The 14,969-nt window shown below is 39.1% G+C and overlaps 1 protein-coding gene and 1 long non-coding RNA gene across 4 annotated transcripts in view; one reads left to right on the top strand and one right to left on the bottom strand.

The window, feature by feature from the left end:
* Positions 1-14,969, top strand: part of LOC144016295 (solute carrier family 23 member 1) — a 54,339-nt gene that overhangs the window by 35,745 nt on the left and 3,625 nt on the right. Inside the window, exons 8-10 of the mRNA XM_077517234.1 lie at positions 2,001-2,254; positions 5,431-5,595; positions 8,318-8,426. Of these exons, the coding sequence (XP_077373360.1) occupies positions 2,001-2,254; positions 5,431-5,595; positions 8,318-8,426 (528 nt within the window). The remainder of the gene's footprint in view (positions 1-2,000; positions 2,255-5,430; positions 5,596-8,317; positions 8,427-14,969) is intronic.
* The window catches only part of LOC144016297 (uncharacterized), a 14,466-nt gene continuing 2,894 nt past the window's right edge, over positions 3,398-14,969 (bottom strand). The window contains exons 2-7 of one of the 3 annotated variants that reach the window (XR_013282883.1): positions 8,345-8,450; positions 7,185-7,293; positions 6,993-7,086; positions 6,682-6,787; positions 4,752-5,589; positions 3,398-4,673 (exon numbers count right to left, since the gene is read on the bottom strand). This is a non-coding gene — a long non-coding RNA (uncharacterized LOC144016297). Of the gene's footprint in view, positions 5,590-6,681; positions 6,788-6,992; positions 7,087-7,184; positions 7,294-8,344; positions 8,451-14,969 lie in introns of all 3 variants that reach the window. The other 2 variants (XR_013282881.1, XR_013282882.1) reach the window with 2 other exon arrangements.

The following is a 14,969-nucleotide window of genomic DNA, read 5'->3' as shown; positions in this document are numbered from 1 at the left end:
AGGACTCTGCGAAATAATGGATACTAGGATTAGCGGGGATGAGTTAGATGACAACAATCAGACATTCGCTCAAATATATTGCAAGGGAGTTGGCACAGTTTGTATCGCGTGGAGCGAAGATGATTCGAGGAATGTTGTCATGCATCCAGATGTTTGTATAAAACATCAAATGGCGTTATCTTGGCATCGCCAGGCCACTTTTATGTGGCAGATGTTGTTTACTGCCCCCATCCGTGAATCTTAATCATTTCTTCTTGCCGCTGGCAAAAGCTCATATTTTGGATATCACTTGATCTATAGTTACTCAGCAAGAAAGCAAGTCAGTCAGGGCTCGGTCGCATGTAACAGAGGTCCGCATTTGATACTTGTGGTGAAGGTCTATTTTGAGGAATATCACAGTAACGGGAGACGACATTTTTGTCAAGGATTCAACTGATTTCACAGCTAATGCAAGCAGGACCTTTCATATGACAATAATGTGATTTGGCAAAGCCAAAACCACAACAAATCATATCAAAATTACAAACAAAAATTTCTAATCTACAAAGGATATCTGCGGAACCCGGAAAATGGGTAAGGTGCCAGTACAAGAGCATGTGGGACTATTATTTGTTATTGGTTCATCAAAGAAAGTCCAACTGCAAGTGATTTAACATTTTATGATAACAAGGTGTAGTAGAGCATGAACTATCATGTTGTGTGATGGGTCAAATTGACCTGTTTAAAAATGCAGAAAAATATTTGTTGTCCCATCCATCCATCTTCTATACTGCTTATCATCATTAGGCACGGTGTTCCAGTTGACTTAGAGAAAAGGGCAGGGTACACCCTGCCCTGGTTGCCAGGCACATATAGACAAACATTCACACCAAGTGGGGTTGTGCAATTAGTCAAAATTCAATTACAATTTCAATTATTACATTATACAATTATAAAAACGGCATAATCGTAAAAAAGATTATTGATACTATTATTTTAATTTAAATTTGTACAATTGCACCTTTTTAAATTTTAAAATAAATAATTCCATACATTTTCTTTAATCTAAAAGGAACTTGCATAATTAGTGTTTCAAATAATTTTTTTTGTCTTAATATTTTTTATTTTTTATTTATTTAATTTTTTTTATGTTTAAACATTTTCTTGTTTTGTCCCAAAAAATCATCCTGCTGCACTCCAACTTCAAGATTTTGAAGTATGAGTACATACTGTACAGTTCACTCCTACATACTCTTTGATGAGTGAGGCCTGTTGACAAATGATAACATTGATGGTCCCAAAAAAGAAAAATAAGGGTGTGTCCTGTAATTATAGCATCAAGGGGGTCTTCAAAATTGATATCTGATAATTTGCCTATTTGAAGGATGGGTAGGCTACATGACTGAACACAGACCCACAGATGGCAAAGAAGAGAGATTAATTTCTGTTTGCAGTGTTAGACAATTATAAACATGTAAAAGGAAAAAGGCTAGAAGACCATCAACATGCAGCTTGACGTTCATGTCTTGTCTACTGTTGCATTTATTGTTCATGAGTTTAAAGCTAACATCCCAACTTGCAGAATTATAGTGTTTCAAAGTTTCAAAAAAAAATTTTGTCTTAATATTTTTTTTTTTTTTTTTTTTATGTTTAAAGATTTTCTTGTTTTATACCAAAAAATTGACCTACTGCACAGTGCACATGCTACACTCCAACTTCCAAATTTTTGACAACATAAATATATATTATTATACATATATATTATAAATTTTGTTTGGTCCAAAAATTATAGTAGTTCTACTTTTTTTAAAAATTGGTGTTATTTTTAAGTGTACAAACATGTTCTTGTTTTGCACCAAAAAATAATTGTTTGAATAATTGTGATTTCAATTATTGCCAAAATAATCGTGATTATTTTTTTTCCCCATCATTGAGCAGCCCTAACATTAAGATTGCCACCACTTGTCTGAATTAAATATGCTGAAAAATGGACACGGAATCTTTAAATCTACTGTTCGCAGGTCAGTGGGGCTTGCCCACTGTCAGTGTGTCATCGGTGCTCGGCATGATGGCGGGCGTTTTGGCATCCACCATGGAGTCGATCGGTGACTACTACGCCTGTGCCCGGCTGTCGGGTGCGCCGCCGCCGCCGACCCACGCCATCAACCGCGGTATTGGCATTGAAGGCATCGGATGCATCCTGGCCGGTCTGTGGGGGACGGGCAACGGGACCACCTCCTACAGCCAGAACATTGCCGCGCTTGGCATCACTAAGGTACAGTCAGTGGCTAGTCATGATTTCAGCTAGTTTTCAGGAGGATGGGAATAGCAAAAGGCAAAACTATGAGTAAACATTTATAATTGCCCATGTTAATAGTTTAAACTGTAAATAAGAACAGTTAATGGTCTTTGAAAGTGTTTTGGAATTGTTTGATTTATATTTACAGTTCAGACTATTAAATTAGGCAATTGTAAAAGAAAAAAAAAATATTCACGACGGGTGTTGGTTCACTGTACCGAAGAAACAAGCACGTATGCAACTCCTTATCACTTTAAACACTTGCAGCTGCTCCTCTCCAATTTCTCCTTGTAAGAACAAGAGTTTATAGTGAAGCTTTTAACTCATTCAAACCCAAAAATGTATAAATACTTTTTAATTCTTTGTCCTTCACTCCCAAAAACATGTTTGTTTGTTTTATGCTCGAGCATACGGCTTTGATACAGCTTCTGAGATGAAGAGGTCGATTTAAACAATGGTAGTTATTACAAAAGCGTCCAACAGAGTAAAAGAGATCAGCCAGGGCCATGTTGCAACAAGCTCTTTTGCCAGTGTTTTCAACAGGTTTGTGAATAATAATGAAACTTAGCTATATTCTAATGCTAATTGTTGTAAAATGGAAACAGATACAAATATATTTTTTTTTCTAATGAAAGAAGAGACTCTAATCTTTCTTTTGGTAGGTTCCATGTTTTTATAGCAATAGAGCACAATATTCTGTGGGCTTTGCAAAATTAGTCAAAATCCAATAAAACGGCTGGGAGCGAAGGGGATTGCTTCAGTGAAAATGGCTAGGAGTGAATGAGTTAATGTCAACCATTCATGTGAAAGCTTGGCAAGGGACACACCATGGTTGTCGTTTGTTTTATCTCGAAGGATCACAAAGTTGCAGGAAGTTTTCATTGAACCTTTATTTAACCAGGAAGAGTCCCACTGAGTTACAGTAACTCTTCTAACAGGCAGACAAGCGGCAGATAGTTGCATGACAGCCAAGCGACAAAACAAAACTTCACATGGCTATAAGCTAGTACATGTCCCATAATAGCACTATAGACACCATACATGCATCAGATACACAACAGGCATATGATTTAAAAATAAGATACAATACAGTTGCAATGTTCCGTCAAAATTGAGTGATTCCAGATTTAATGTGGTTTGGAGATCATTGCAAATAATTGGAGCATATGTTGAAAAATCTGTTGTGGACAGTGGAAAAGTTGATAGCATTTGCCCGGTAAGTGATATTATTGTGGCCTCAATTGTCGGCTTGTCAACGGCAGCTTTCGCCACTCCATGCAATATCAGATTTGTGTTGGCGTGACATTGATGATTGACAGTGATGCCGCCTAAATTGAGGTCTGCAGAGGTGCACCGATGATGACTTAACCCTGAGCCGACCTGACCTTGAGACACTTCTTTGAAACCCTGACCTAATGAAAAGATGACGACTGGTCTTGGAACCTACCTTTAAAACCCTGTCCCTTGTTAGAAACATTGATTCTGATTCAATTCTGAAACCATAACTCAGAAACCCTAATTTGAAACACTGACTTCAAATCTTCACCCAGCTTTCATCCATTCATCATTCCTCTGAAATGCTTATCCTAACAAAGGTTGTGTGCATTCTGGAGCCATCTGTCTTTGGGTGAGAGGAATGGTACACCCCGAACTGGTCGCCAGCCAATCGCGAGGCAATAACCCAATCTTGAAACCCTTCACCAGGTTTGATATATATTTTTTTTAATTATTTTTTTGTAACTATAGCCCTCATTTTTTAAATCAAGTTTTTTTTAAACCTAATTTTAAACCTTCTCTATGATTTTCTAACCCTGACCCAGATTTTTAATTATAATTTGAAACCCCGACATGAAGTCAGTTGAACTACATTGTAAACCCTGACTCTGGTTTGATCCTCTCACTCAGTCTTGAAACACTCACTTGAAACACTATGAAACAGCCTTCAAATCCAAACCCAGGTTTGAAACCCTAATTTGAAGCACTGTCTTGAAACACTCAGGTTACCATTACCAGTGCAAGTCATGGGGTCTGTGGGCTGTAGTAAGATGTAAACGAAATAAATAAAGGCCAGTAAATGTCATGAAATTGCATTGTATTATTTTAATAGATGCCTAATTCCACAATAATGAGCACAAGTGCGATGCTTTCTGCAACTAATAAATCCCCTGCGTGGGTCTGCAGCACCTATGTTCGGAAATAAAAGTACAGTATATTGTACTGAAACCCCCCTTTTTTCTTTAAATCATTCCTGTAATAAACATTTTCCTGATCTCAAGCAGAGCTGTGTCATGACAACATGTTTTTCATCAGACAACAATATTTAGACTCAATGTCAATCCTTCAATTGACAGATGATCACCCAGGGGTCGTACAGGGGTGCGTCTCTGGTCGTCTTCTGTCATTCAAAATCAAACAGCAGCATGTATCAATGTACCAAAACCGCCTGATGCAGCACATTCGAGGTATTCATTACTTTTCTAACTTCCGCCTGATATGATAGCTGCGTTGACTGGAAACTCCTTAACGCTCAGGCAAGCACTTCGCTCCGTAGCAGCTCATGTTGCTCGTCTCCACTTTCTCCTTGGAAAAAAAGAATTACTGGCAAAGAAATGTCCGCTCAATCAAGTAAAGTGATGAAAGCTTGGTGAAGGACGCTACAGTCACATTATACTACTGGCAATGTGCGTTGTTAAATGCACCAGTTGGGATAACAAAGGTTTGCCTCGGGTTGTCCGTGGGTATGGTTAAGTGTTAGGGTTAGGGGTTAAAGGGGTTCAGGATTTGAGGATCATAGGAAATAGTGATCTTATCCAAGATAATTGTGGCCAAAGCCTCACAGTCATAATTTCCCATTTTTGATTCATCCTCTTCAAATTTGGAGTCATACCATGAACACTATTGGTTTTGGACAGACTGCAAATACCTGCGATTCTTCGATGAAATGCAAATAAATTAACGTGTTGACTGTCGACTCTGTGTCGAGTGTACATTTGATGCACTTGACATGTTTGCTGTCTGAATCCAAGTCCGCAGCACACCGGCCAAGACCAACTTAAAACAGCTCTCCAAGGGCTTTGTACTTTTTGCATGGTTGTCTTATGCTTTACTGCCTATGATGAAAGACCACTCCCCCCTTGCACTGTGCACCTTAGGTTGGCAGCAGACTGGTGCTCCAGGCGACTGGAATTCTGATGATCGTCCTGGGAATTTTTGGGAAGTTTGGAGCTGTCTTTATTACCATCCCGGATCCGGTTATCGGCGGCATGTTTCTGATTATGTTTGGAATGATCGCCGCCGTAGGGATATCCAACCTGCAGGTAGACAGACACACGCTCACATGTAATACACGCAGTACATATTTTAAACATTTTTTGCCTGCATACCCGAAATAGTGAGTTGAGTTCATTTATTTGGGGTGGACGCCTTCATTTTTTGAATAAATTGAAAAATGTTTGCAGTGTACTATTATCATTTTGTTCAAATGAGAGTAGAATTGAAAGCCAAATAGACAATTCAAATTAGTTTATCACGAATGGAATTACAAATTACATATAATTAAAAAAAAAAAATTCTTATTTTGCAGTGTTGACCCCTCAGTCACACTCTTAATCTGTTTCCGAACCAACATTTAATGGTTTCTAAACTTGGTATTAGTACTTGTGATACAAATTATGAGTTACTCAAACACGAGCTGTCGTTTGATAAATCCTTCAGTTTTGTATTGTGAGGCAAAATCAATCTGAAGAACTGTTAATATTCTGAAGCATTATTAGATTGGGAAGATGAGGTTAGTTGTACTTCTATTGTATACCCGAATACCTTTTTTGTGGAATACTGAATGCGGCCCACACACACTCCAACCCCCCCCCCCCCTTCCACACCCCCACACACACCCACACACACCCCCACACACCCCCACCCACACACATAATTTGAGTTTTGAGACCACTGCTGCTATTATTGACACCCAGGTACCAGAAGCACTACGGAACTTAACAGAATTTTGTATCAAAAGTTGTGACTCTCAACAATGCTTTTCTGGTGGAGTGGTTGAGTGGAATTAGGAATTATGGGTGCCTTGCTGCAGCTGAGTGAATGGTGAGCAATGCCCCCTTCCGCAGAATGACCAGAATTCAAAATAATAGTAACAGTTGAAAGGCATTCAAATCAGGAGATTTGATTTGAAATATAAGTTAAGTGCCTTTTTCACAGAATCGACTAAAATTGCAAGTCAGGGACTCTCAAGTCACTGTATATATTTTAATTTATTTTAAAAAAATATTTGCAGACTCTACTCACATTTTCAAAGGGATATTTGACAGAATAAGCAATGTTTTTTAGTTCAAATAATTTTTGGCTGAGGAATAAACATATTTACAGTCTTATCAGACTTATCAGCTTACGTATACAGATGGCAAACAGGCCGCATTTTGTTATGTTAGAAGGGAGGTGGGGAACGACCTTGGTGCTCCCACGGTCGCATCATATAACCATCCTATAGTGCTTGACCTGAAAAGACACGAGGACGTGGCATGAAAAGCCCCTTTGCATTTTATCACTTCAAGGGGAAGAAATTATTTGCAGGCATTTAACAGTAACCAATAAATACCGTGCTCTCCCCGCATCATGTGGAAATTATTTGTAACGAGGAAAAAAGAAAAGAAAAACAAGCTCATGAAAGAGAGACAATTGACTTAAGGAGAATGGACTCGACCATTTGGTTGTTTTCATGCCTCACAGCAGTATTCGCCATTTGTGTCCCGCTTCCCAGAATTCTTAGCAGCGGGGAAGCGACTTGCTGAGGAGTTCTATCCGGGAAAGGCAAACACAAATATGAAGAAATCTTTCCCACGCTGTCCGTACGCAGTCTATACCGACAGTCTATACCGACAGTCTATATACCCACAGTGGCAATGTGTTGGACGCCAGGACGCACGTTGCAGACAGGCTTGCTTGACATGTGTTGAAAGCTCAAGAAAACGAAAAGAAGACGGTTGGAGGTTACAAACAAGATGCTGGAAGCAGACAGGAACATTTGAAGGATAAATAAAAACAAGGAAGCAAGGGCAGAGATGTGTGGCATGTCAAACGAGTATCAGGGCCACACTAAAATATATAGATACATATATATAAGGGGTGTTAAAAAAATCGATTTGGCGATATATCGCGATACTACATCGCACGATTCTCGAATCGATTCAATAATCGGCAGAATCGATTTTTTATTTTTTATTTTTATTTTTTTTTTATTTTTTATTTTTTTTTAAGGATTCACACCTTGAGCATGGAAGAATGTTATATGAACGGAACATTAAGCCTTAATATTTTATTTTAATGCTGTTAAAACATGAAACAGATTACAACCTCTATAAGACTGAAATTTCAGATAAATAAATAATACATTTTCATATAAATCTTACACTCTACAAGCTTACTGATTAGTATTTTCTAAATTTGAATGAAAAAAAATCGCAACAATCGACTTATAAATTCGTATCGGGATTAATCGGTATCGAATCGAATCGTGACCTGTGAATCGTGATACGAATCGAATCGTCAGGTACTAGGCAATTCACACCCCTAATATATATATATATATATATATATATATATATATATATATATATATATATATATATATATATATATATATATATATATCAAAGAATAAAGTTGGATTTTTTTCACTTAAAAAAAAAATTCTCTTCAAAGAAAAGAAAAACAACACAACACCCTGATTTAAATGGAAATGATGGGGGGCAGGCACTGACTACGTTCTATCCCCACAATTCTGTGTGCAAAGTCTAGGAAAATACCAAAACGCCACCCATGTGCACAGTTCAACTGCAGTTTGCTAGACTTCTAATAGAATCAATGCAGAATTACATTTTTTTTTCCCCTCCATGCCAACATTCCAGACTATATCACACGGCATGATGTTAAATGGATCTCAGCTGAGGCAAATGAAAAAGCATCGTGATAGTTTGCATCTGTCAATAAAACTTCTATACTGTAGTTTCTCTGTTTTTATGTCTTCAGTATGTGGATCTCAACTCGTCTCGTAACCTGCTCATCCTCGGCTTCTCCACATTCAGCGGTCTTGTGTTGCCCACGTGGTTTCACTCCAACCCCGGAATCATCGACACAGGTAACGCCTGTTCATCTTACAAACCTGAAAAAAAAGTGGATAGATGAATAAATGGAGATAGAATTTTATACTCAACAAAAATATAAACGCAACACTTTTGTTCTTGCTCTCATTTTTTATGGGATGAACTCAAATATCTAAAACTTCTTCTGAGTACACAATATCACAGTTTCTCTCAAATATTATTCACAAACCAGTCTAAATCTGTGATAGTGAGCACTTCTCCTTTGCTGAGATAATTCATCCCACCTCAGAGGTGTGCCATATCAAGAAGTTGATTAGACACCATGATTTAAAAAAAAAGAAAAAGAAAAGAAAAGACACCATGATTAGTGCACAGGTGTGCCTAAAGCCCAATTCACACTGGCTGCGGAACTGACCCGGTGCGTTTTCCGTGCGGCGGCCGTACGGAAGCCGCAAGGATAGAACACATTCAAGTCTATGTGTCAATTCACACCAGCTGCGGTGCGGTGCGGAACGACTGCAAGCGTTCTATTTTGTCCGAACACCACATGCGGATTTTCATGAAGCGGAAAAAAAATTACACGAGCCGGACAGGAAACCGGTTGCCTCGTATCAAGGTAAATCTGGTATATTTCAAACAAACCGTTTGCGAACACGCTTTTTTGGGAGGGAAGCTAGCTAACTACATAGCATGACAAAATAACACTATTTAAACACAAAACGTCCTTACCCATGGTAGAAGAACCATGGTAGAAGTCCTAGAAATAATGTCCAAAAAGCATATCGATGTGACAACAGGCAAGCATGGCTATTATTTACAAAATAGGACTCAAAACACACAGTTGTTATCGCGTGAACTCAACTCTCCAGCGTGAACCCCATGTGAAGTTGTGGTCTGGTGGGAGCAGATTTCCGGACACGCAACGCACGTGGTGTGAATTGCACTTCTTGCGGAAGCCGTATGGAAAACACGTGAATTGGTGTGAATTGGGCTTTAGACTGCCTACAATGAAAGGTCACTCTGAAAGGTGCAGTTTTGTTTTTTGTTTTTTATTAATTAACTTACAAATTTAACAAAGAGCATTCCGAGCGGTTATGGCATGAATCTTTACATTTAGTTTTAAAATTGAATTTGTTTGTTAATCCATAAAAAATTTAGTATGTGTTTACTAAGTTTATTTTAGAAAAGTAAAAAAAAAAAATGAAGAAGAAAAAAAGCAGGCAGTTGTGACATGAAATATTTTTGTTGTTCTTTTTTAAATCTGTATTTAATGAAAACAATTGAAACACCATGCCTATTGTCAAGCAGTCAATGGAAACATGTTTTCGGGCTGTGTTTTCTTTTTCTTTCTTTTTTTTCCTCCCAGCTGGAACTGGGAAATATGAGCAGTTAAAAAATAGTTCTACAGGATGTAGGCTACATTAATTGTGGAAAAAGTTTTGAAATGATTTATAATGGTAAAACTTTTTTTTTTATATATATATCACAAAAACCTGGCATTCGAACAGATATGTGTATATGCTTTAGATCCACTGCAAAGGTTTTTAGTGCACTTGAAAAAAGACAGACAGACTTAAAAGGTAATACGTCGGCCTCTTAATAAACAGATGGACTTTATACACTGGCATGATGAAAACACTGAAAAACCACATCACCATTCACGTTGGAATGAGCAGCTAAGGTTAGCCTTGATTATCTTTTAGGTTGTTTTTTTTTTTCCGAAGTCTCGATTGCCTTTTTCAGCATGTCTGCTTTCTGTTTGTGCGTGCCAACCAAGATCCCTGGTGAGTACCGAACAAGAGAACCCCTGGTGTGCATTATACATGGAAACACCGTTGCATTCCAAACAAGTAGTGCCCACCAAACAAGTCAACTCTTGAGTGTACTAAACCGCTGCAAGTCACCAGTGGTTATGTTTGATTTTGGCTGCATTCTGGTTGTAGTGAGTTTTTAGCAGTGTGTTTTTTGTGTGTGGGGGTGTGTGTGTGTCATGTGTTGGTGAATGGGCGTCCGGGCTGGCAGATTACATGGCAGGATGGCAACTGTAGTGCCAGCCCTTAATCTCCCGTAAAACCCAAGAGGCCTTCCCAAATCCCAGGGGCCCAGATGGCAATGACTGCTCGCTCACCTTTGAGTCCCTGGCCCAGATTTGAAGAGCCTAATTGCCTTAACGTCTGCTTTTGCCTGCTTGTTTGTTTGGGCTGAAGTCAGGATTTTAGGGAATGGATGTTTCTAACTGGCGTTGTCAGCTCTTGAAGCGAACAACTCGGCCTCTAGGGGGCGCCTATGGAAAGCTGTGAGGGCATTGATTCCATATCCCCTAGTATGATTCAGATAATTTCATCCATCCATCCATCCATCCATCCATCCATCCATTTTCTTGACGGCTTATTCCTCACAAGGGTCGCGGGGGGTTCTGGAGCCTATGTCAGATGGCTTTGGGCACGAGGCAGCGTACAGCCTGAACTGGTTGCCAGCGAATTGCAGGGCACACAGAGACGAACAACCACTCACACTCTGAGGGCACACCTAGGGACAATTCGGAGCGCCCAATTAACCTGCCATGCATGTCTTTGGAATGTGGGAGGAGACCGGAATACCCGGAGAAGACCCACGCAGGCACGGGGAGAACATGCAAACTCCACCCAGGAAGGCCGGAGCCTGGACTTGAACCTGAGTCCTCAGTACTGGGAGGCAGACGTGTTAACAGTCATCCACCGTGCAGATAGTTTCATAATTTAGTCAAATTTAAATCCAATGTTTAGTACAACTGACCCAACAGTGTCATCCAAACAGCTTAATTACAAAATTGACCCAGCAGTTGTAAGGGTGTAGCAAATAAATGCTTGACATTAAGACATTTTGATTATTTATTTACATCATACTAATATTCATTCATAATATAGAGATCTTGTAGGATCCTAATAGTGTGCTAAATTGACTGACTAGTCAGGACAAATATCATAGTAGTACATTGAACTAAAACTGGATATCAACAAAAGTGAAAACAATTTTAATGGCTTGCTATATGTGCTGCTGTGACTCCATTTCTCTCCTCGCTTCCTGTGAATGTTAGCGAATGTTTTTTTTGTTTTTTTTCTCCAACTCATATTTTTGGCAAGTGCACGGTTGCTCTGAACTTGCCTGTCTTAATTATAGCTGGTATTAGCTGCAGGGCAGGATCGGATACTTCAGACAAGTTTCTTCTTGAACAACTCCAACAGCAGCACCACAGTGACACTTACAAATGGAACAAATGGATTACAGCACCTGTCATCGTCAGGTGCTTTCAGGGAGATGATTTCTATTTCTATTCTACTACACAGTAAATTTCGTAGAGTAAATTTTACTCAAAAAAAAAAAAAAAGACTATATTCGGTCCCACTCTAAACAGAGTAAACATTTACACATTTACAAGAGAGTAAAATGCTATATGTATACTGTTTACTCTGTTTAGACTGGGACCGAATATAGTCTTCTTCAGAGTAAAATTTACTCTACAAAATTTACTGTGTACTGCTTCCACTAGCTCTTCCTCAGACATGAACACTTGTGCCACAAACACCTGTCATCAAGACACCATCTAGCATCGTCAAGTCACTCGTGTTTTTATGCAGACTTTCAATTTCACTTGAAAGGGGAGGTAAACCCAAGACTTCAAAACTTCGTTTAAAGACTTGCAGCTCATATTCGAGCCCGTTATACTCGAGAAATTACGCCTTCTTCCTTTTCATCGACTACTTTTTCTACTACTACTACTACAGCACCTACATTTTCTACTATTCTACTTCTTCCACTTGCTTTTGTACTTCAACTACCTTCTCCTCCTCCACTACTTAACTACTAGTTCAAGTACTTGTTCGGACATGGATACTTTCACCATATCCGTAGCGCTTCTTCACAAGTGTATTGGAGCATATGACATGGTGGCAACGGGTGTTACCGTAATTTTATCCGCCATTTTTAAGTTTAGCCTGTTTTAGTCTAGTTTCAATTGCGCTTGTTAATTTTTATCATCGTCAACCTCATCCCGTTTTTATCTAGACCATTTTAGTCGACTATAAATCTTGCGTTTTTGTCTTTAATGTATTTTAGTACAAGGAATCAATTTTATTCATCTTGTTTTAGTCAACAAAAACTCAACTTTTTAGTCTATCATTTAATCATTTAACCCCTGTGTATATATGCGCTAGTAAGTTAGCCAGCATTAGTTAGCGGTCGAAATAGCATTATTCTTAGAACATTATAACCGTTGGATTAATGTTACGTTATAACTATTATTGAACTTTTTTTTAAACTTTCACCGTGAATCCACCTCCTATCTGTCCCATGTGTTTGTGCATGTTGCACTCACTAGCTGCAGATTGGAGAGGGGGTGTGTCAATGTGTGTCACATGACAGTGTCACAGTGACAGAGAGACGCTGCAAAGATGCTCGTCTTTGTTCATGAACTAAAACTGTCCATATAGGTTTAGTCCAGTTTTTATTAAGTGAAGTACATTTTCGTCTCGTCTTCATTAGTCGACGAAAATGCATACTAACTTAGTCCCAGTTATTGTTCATTAACAAGGTTTTTAGTGTAGCCTAGTTTTAGTCCGGTGAGAAATGTGCATTGACGAAAATATGTTTTTGTTTAGTTTTCATTAACAAGATTAACACATCGCTTTAACGTGTACGCTATCAATCTGACACCAAGTTCACCTTTGGGGAGGCTTGACAAACGTGAACGGGGACATGTTTTTTTGTGTGTTTTTTTTTGGGTGACTCTGAGACTTGTAGCCAAAGAGCGACGCCGCTGCCGGAGATGAAAGGGTCGCTGACATAAGAAGATGATCCTGGTATCTTCTGAGGAAAGTGCTAATCCGCGGAGTGACTGGTCTGCCGTTCTCAGGTCTAGGCCGCTTAGCTCCTCCAATCCTCTTGGCGCTAACCCCCACCCACCACCCCCGCCCACCCCTGGGTCACCTGCTGTAATCTGCCCGGCTCAAAAAAGCAGCATTTGCCGGAGGAGGGCCCCGTGGCTCACTTCTTCGCCCCGACCGCCCGCCAGACATGTTGAGATGAGGTCCTGAACTTTTGACCGGCGTGGCGGACCTGAAGTGACGCTCAGCGGGGCGTCCGCATGTTCACTGTGACACTTGCACAGTTTGACACCCGAGTTCAAATGGGATCATAGTGGTTTCAAAGCAGTCCAATGTTCAGTTCATTAACTCGTTCAATACTTCTTCTCGACAACTTCTATTATTCCACTTGCTTCTATAACTGCTTTTACTACACTTTTAACTGAAACGGCTACGAATACTAATTACTTCTACTACTAGTACCAATAACAAGGAGGCCGATAACCGATTTTTTATTTTTTCACTCACTCACTCACAGAAGCTTACATGTGTGAATGAGTGAGTGAAAAAAAAAAAAAAATCCGCACGTGCTTTCAAATTGCCGCGGGAGTGACGTCTCGTAGCTGACACGTTTGCCCGGCCCCGTTTGGCTGGAGAGGTGTAACACTGTCTCTCCACAGAAACGGCTCGCTGCTTACAAAACAAACACAAAATGGCAAAATACAGACTGGGGGTGTAGGTGTTTAGGACAAAATCACCCCCACACGTTATGAAAAGCCCATATTGACAATTGAGAAGTAGTTAGTTTGTTTAAATCCTGTATTTAAAAAGTGCATTTTCCTGAGTGAAACCGTCAGACAGCCCCTTTAACTGGAAATTTAAATAGTTCCCTAAGATTAAAATGGTTTTAGGAGTAAGCGGTTCAGAAAATGGATGGATGGATAGATTTACCTTTAATCAGATTTTTTGTAAGGCTGATACCGATATTTGTCAAAAAGCCAAACATTGGGTCTATCTCTAACTACTATTACTATAACTTTTTCTACTTACTGTACTACTCATACTAATATACGAGCACCACCACTAGTACTAACACTACTTACTACCACTATCATGGTTTCCAAGGCGAATACTATATTCTACTGCTGCTTACCAGTACTTGCACTACTACTACTACTACTACTACTACTACTACTACTACTACTACTACTATTACCACTACTACCACCCACTACTATTGTTACTACTATTACTAACACTACTTCTACTACTACTAGTAAAAATAATTAATCATTACTACTCCATTCTTCTTCTATTATTCATTCCCTACGACGACGACTACTACTACTACTACTACTACTATTATTAAAACCGTTACTTCTACGGTTACTATTACTAAAAATATTACTAATTTAACTTTTACTGCTGCTAGCCATTGTAATACTAGCTACGTCTATTAATGCTATTTCTACCACTACTGTCTACTACAACTACTGCTTCTGCTGCTGCTATTGCTTGTATTTATTACATCTATGACTTACTTCTACTGCTAGCACTGCTGCTCCTGGTACTACTACTACTTGTCACTACTAATTATATTAATTGTTCTACTCCTACATACTACTTACTTGCGCTCCTAATCCTATCACATCTACGAATTATCTATTGTTGCTATTTTTACCTTGTTTGCTTGTTTTGTTCGAGCCTGCTACTACTATCTACTACTACTCTGCACTA

This window comes from Festucalex cinctus, chromosome 3 (genome assembly GCF_051991245.1).
Source record: "Festucalex cinctus isolate MCC-2025b chromosome 3, RoL_Fcin_1.0, whole genome shotgun sequence".
In the NCBI taxonomy this organism is placed as follows: Eukaryota; Metazoa; Chordata; class Actinopteri; order Syngnathiformes; family Syngnathidae; genus Festucalex; species Festucalex cinctus.
Note: the sequence above shows the minus strand (reverse complement) of the source record. Positions and strands in the feature narration are given on the sequence as shown.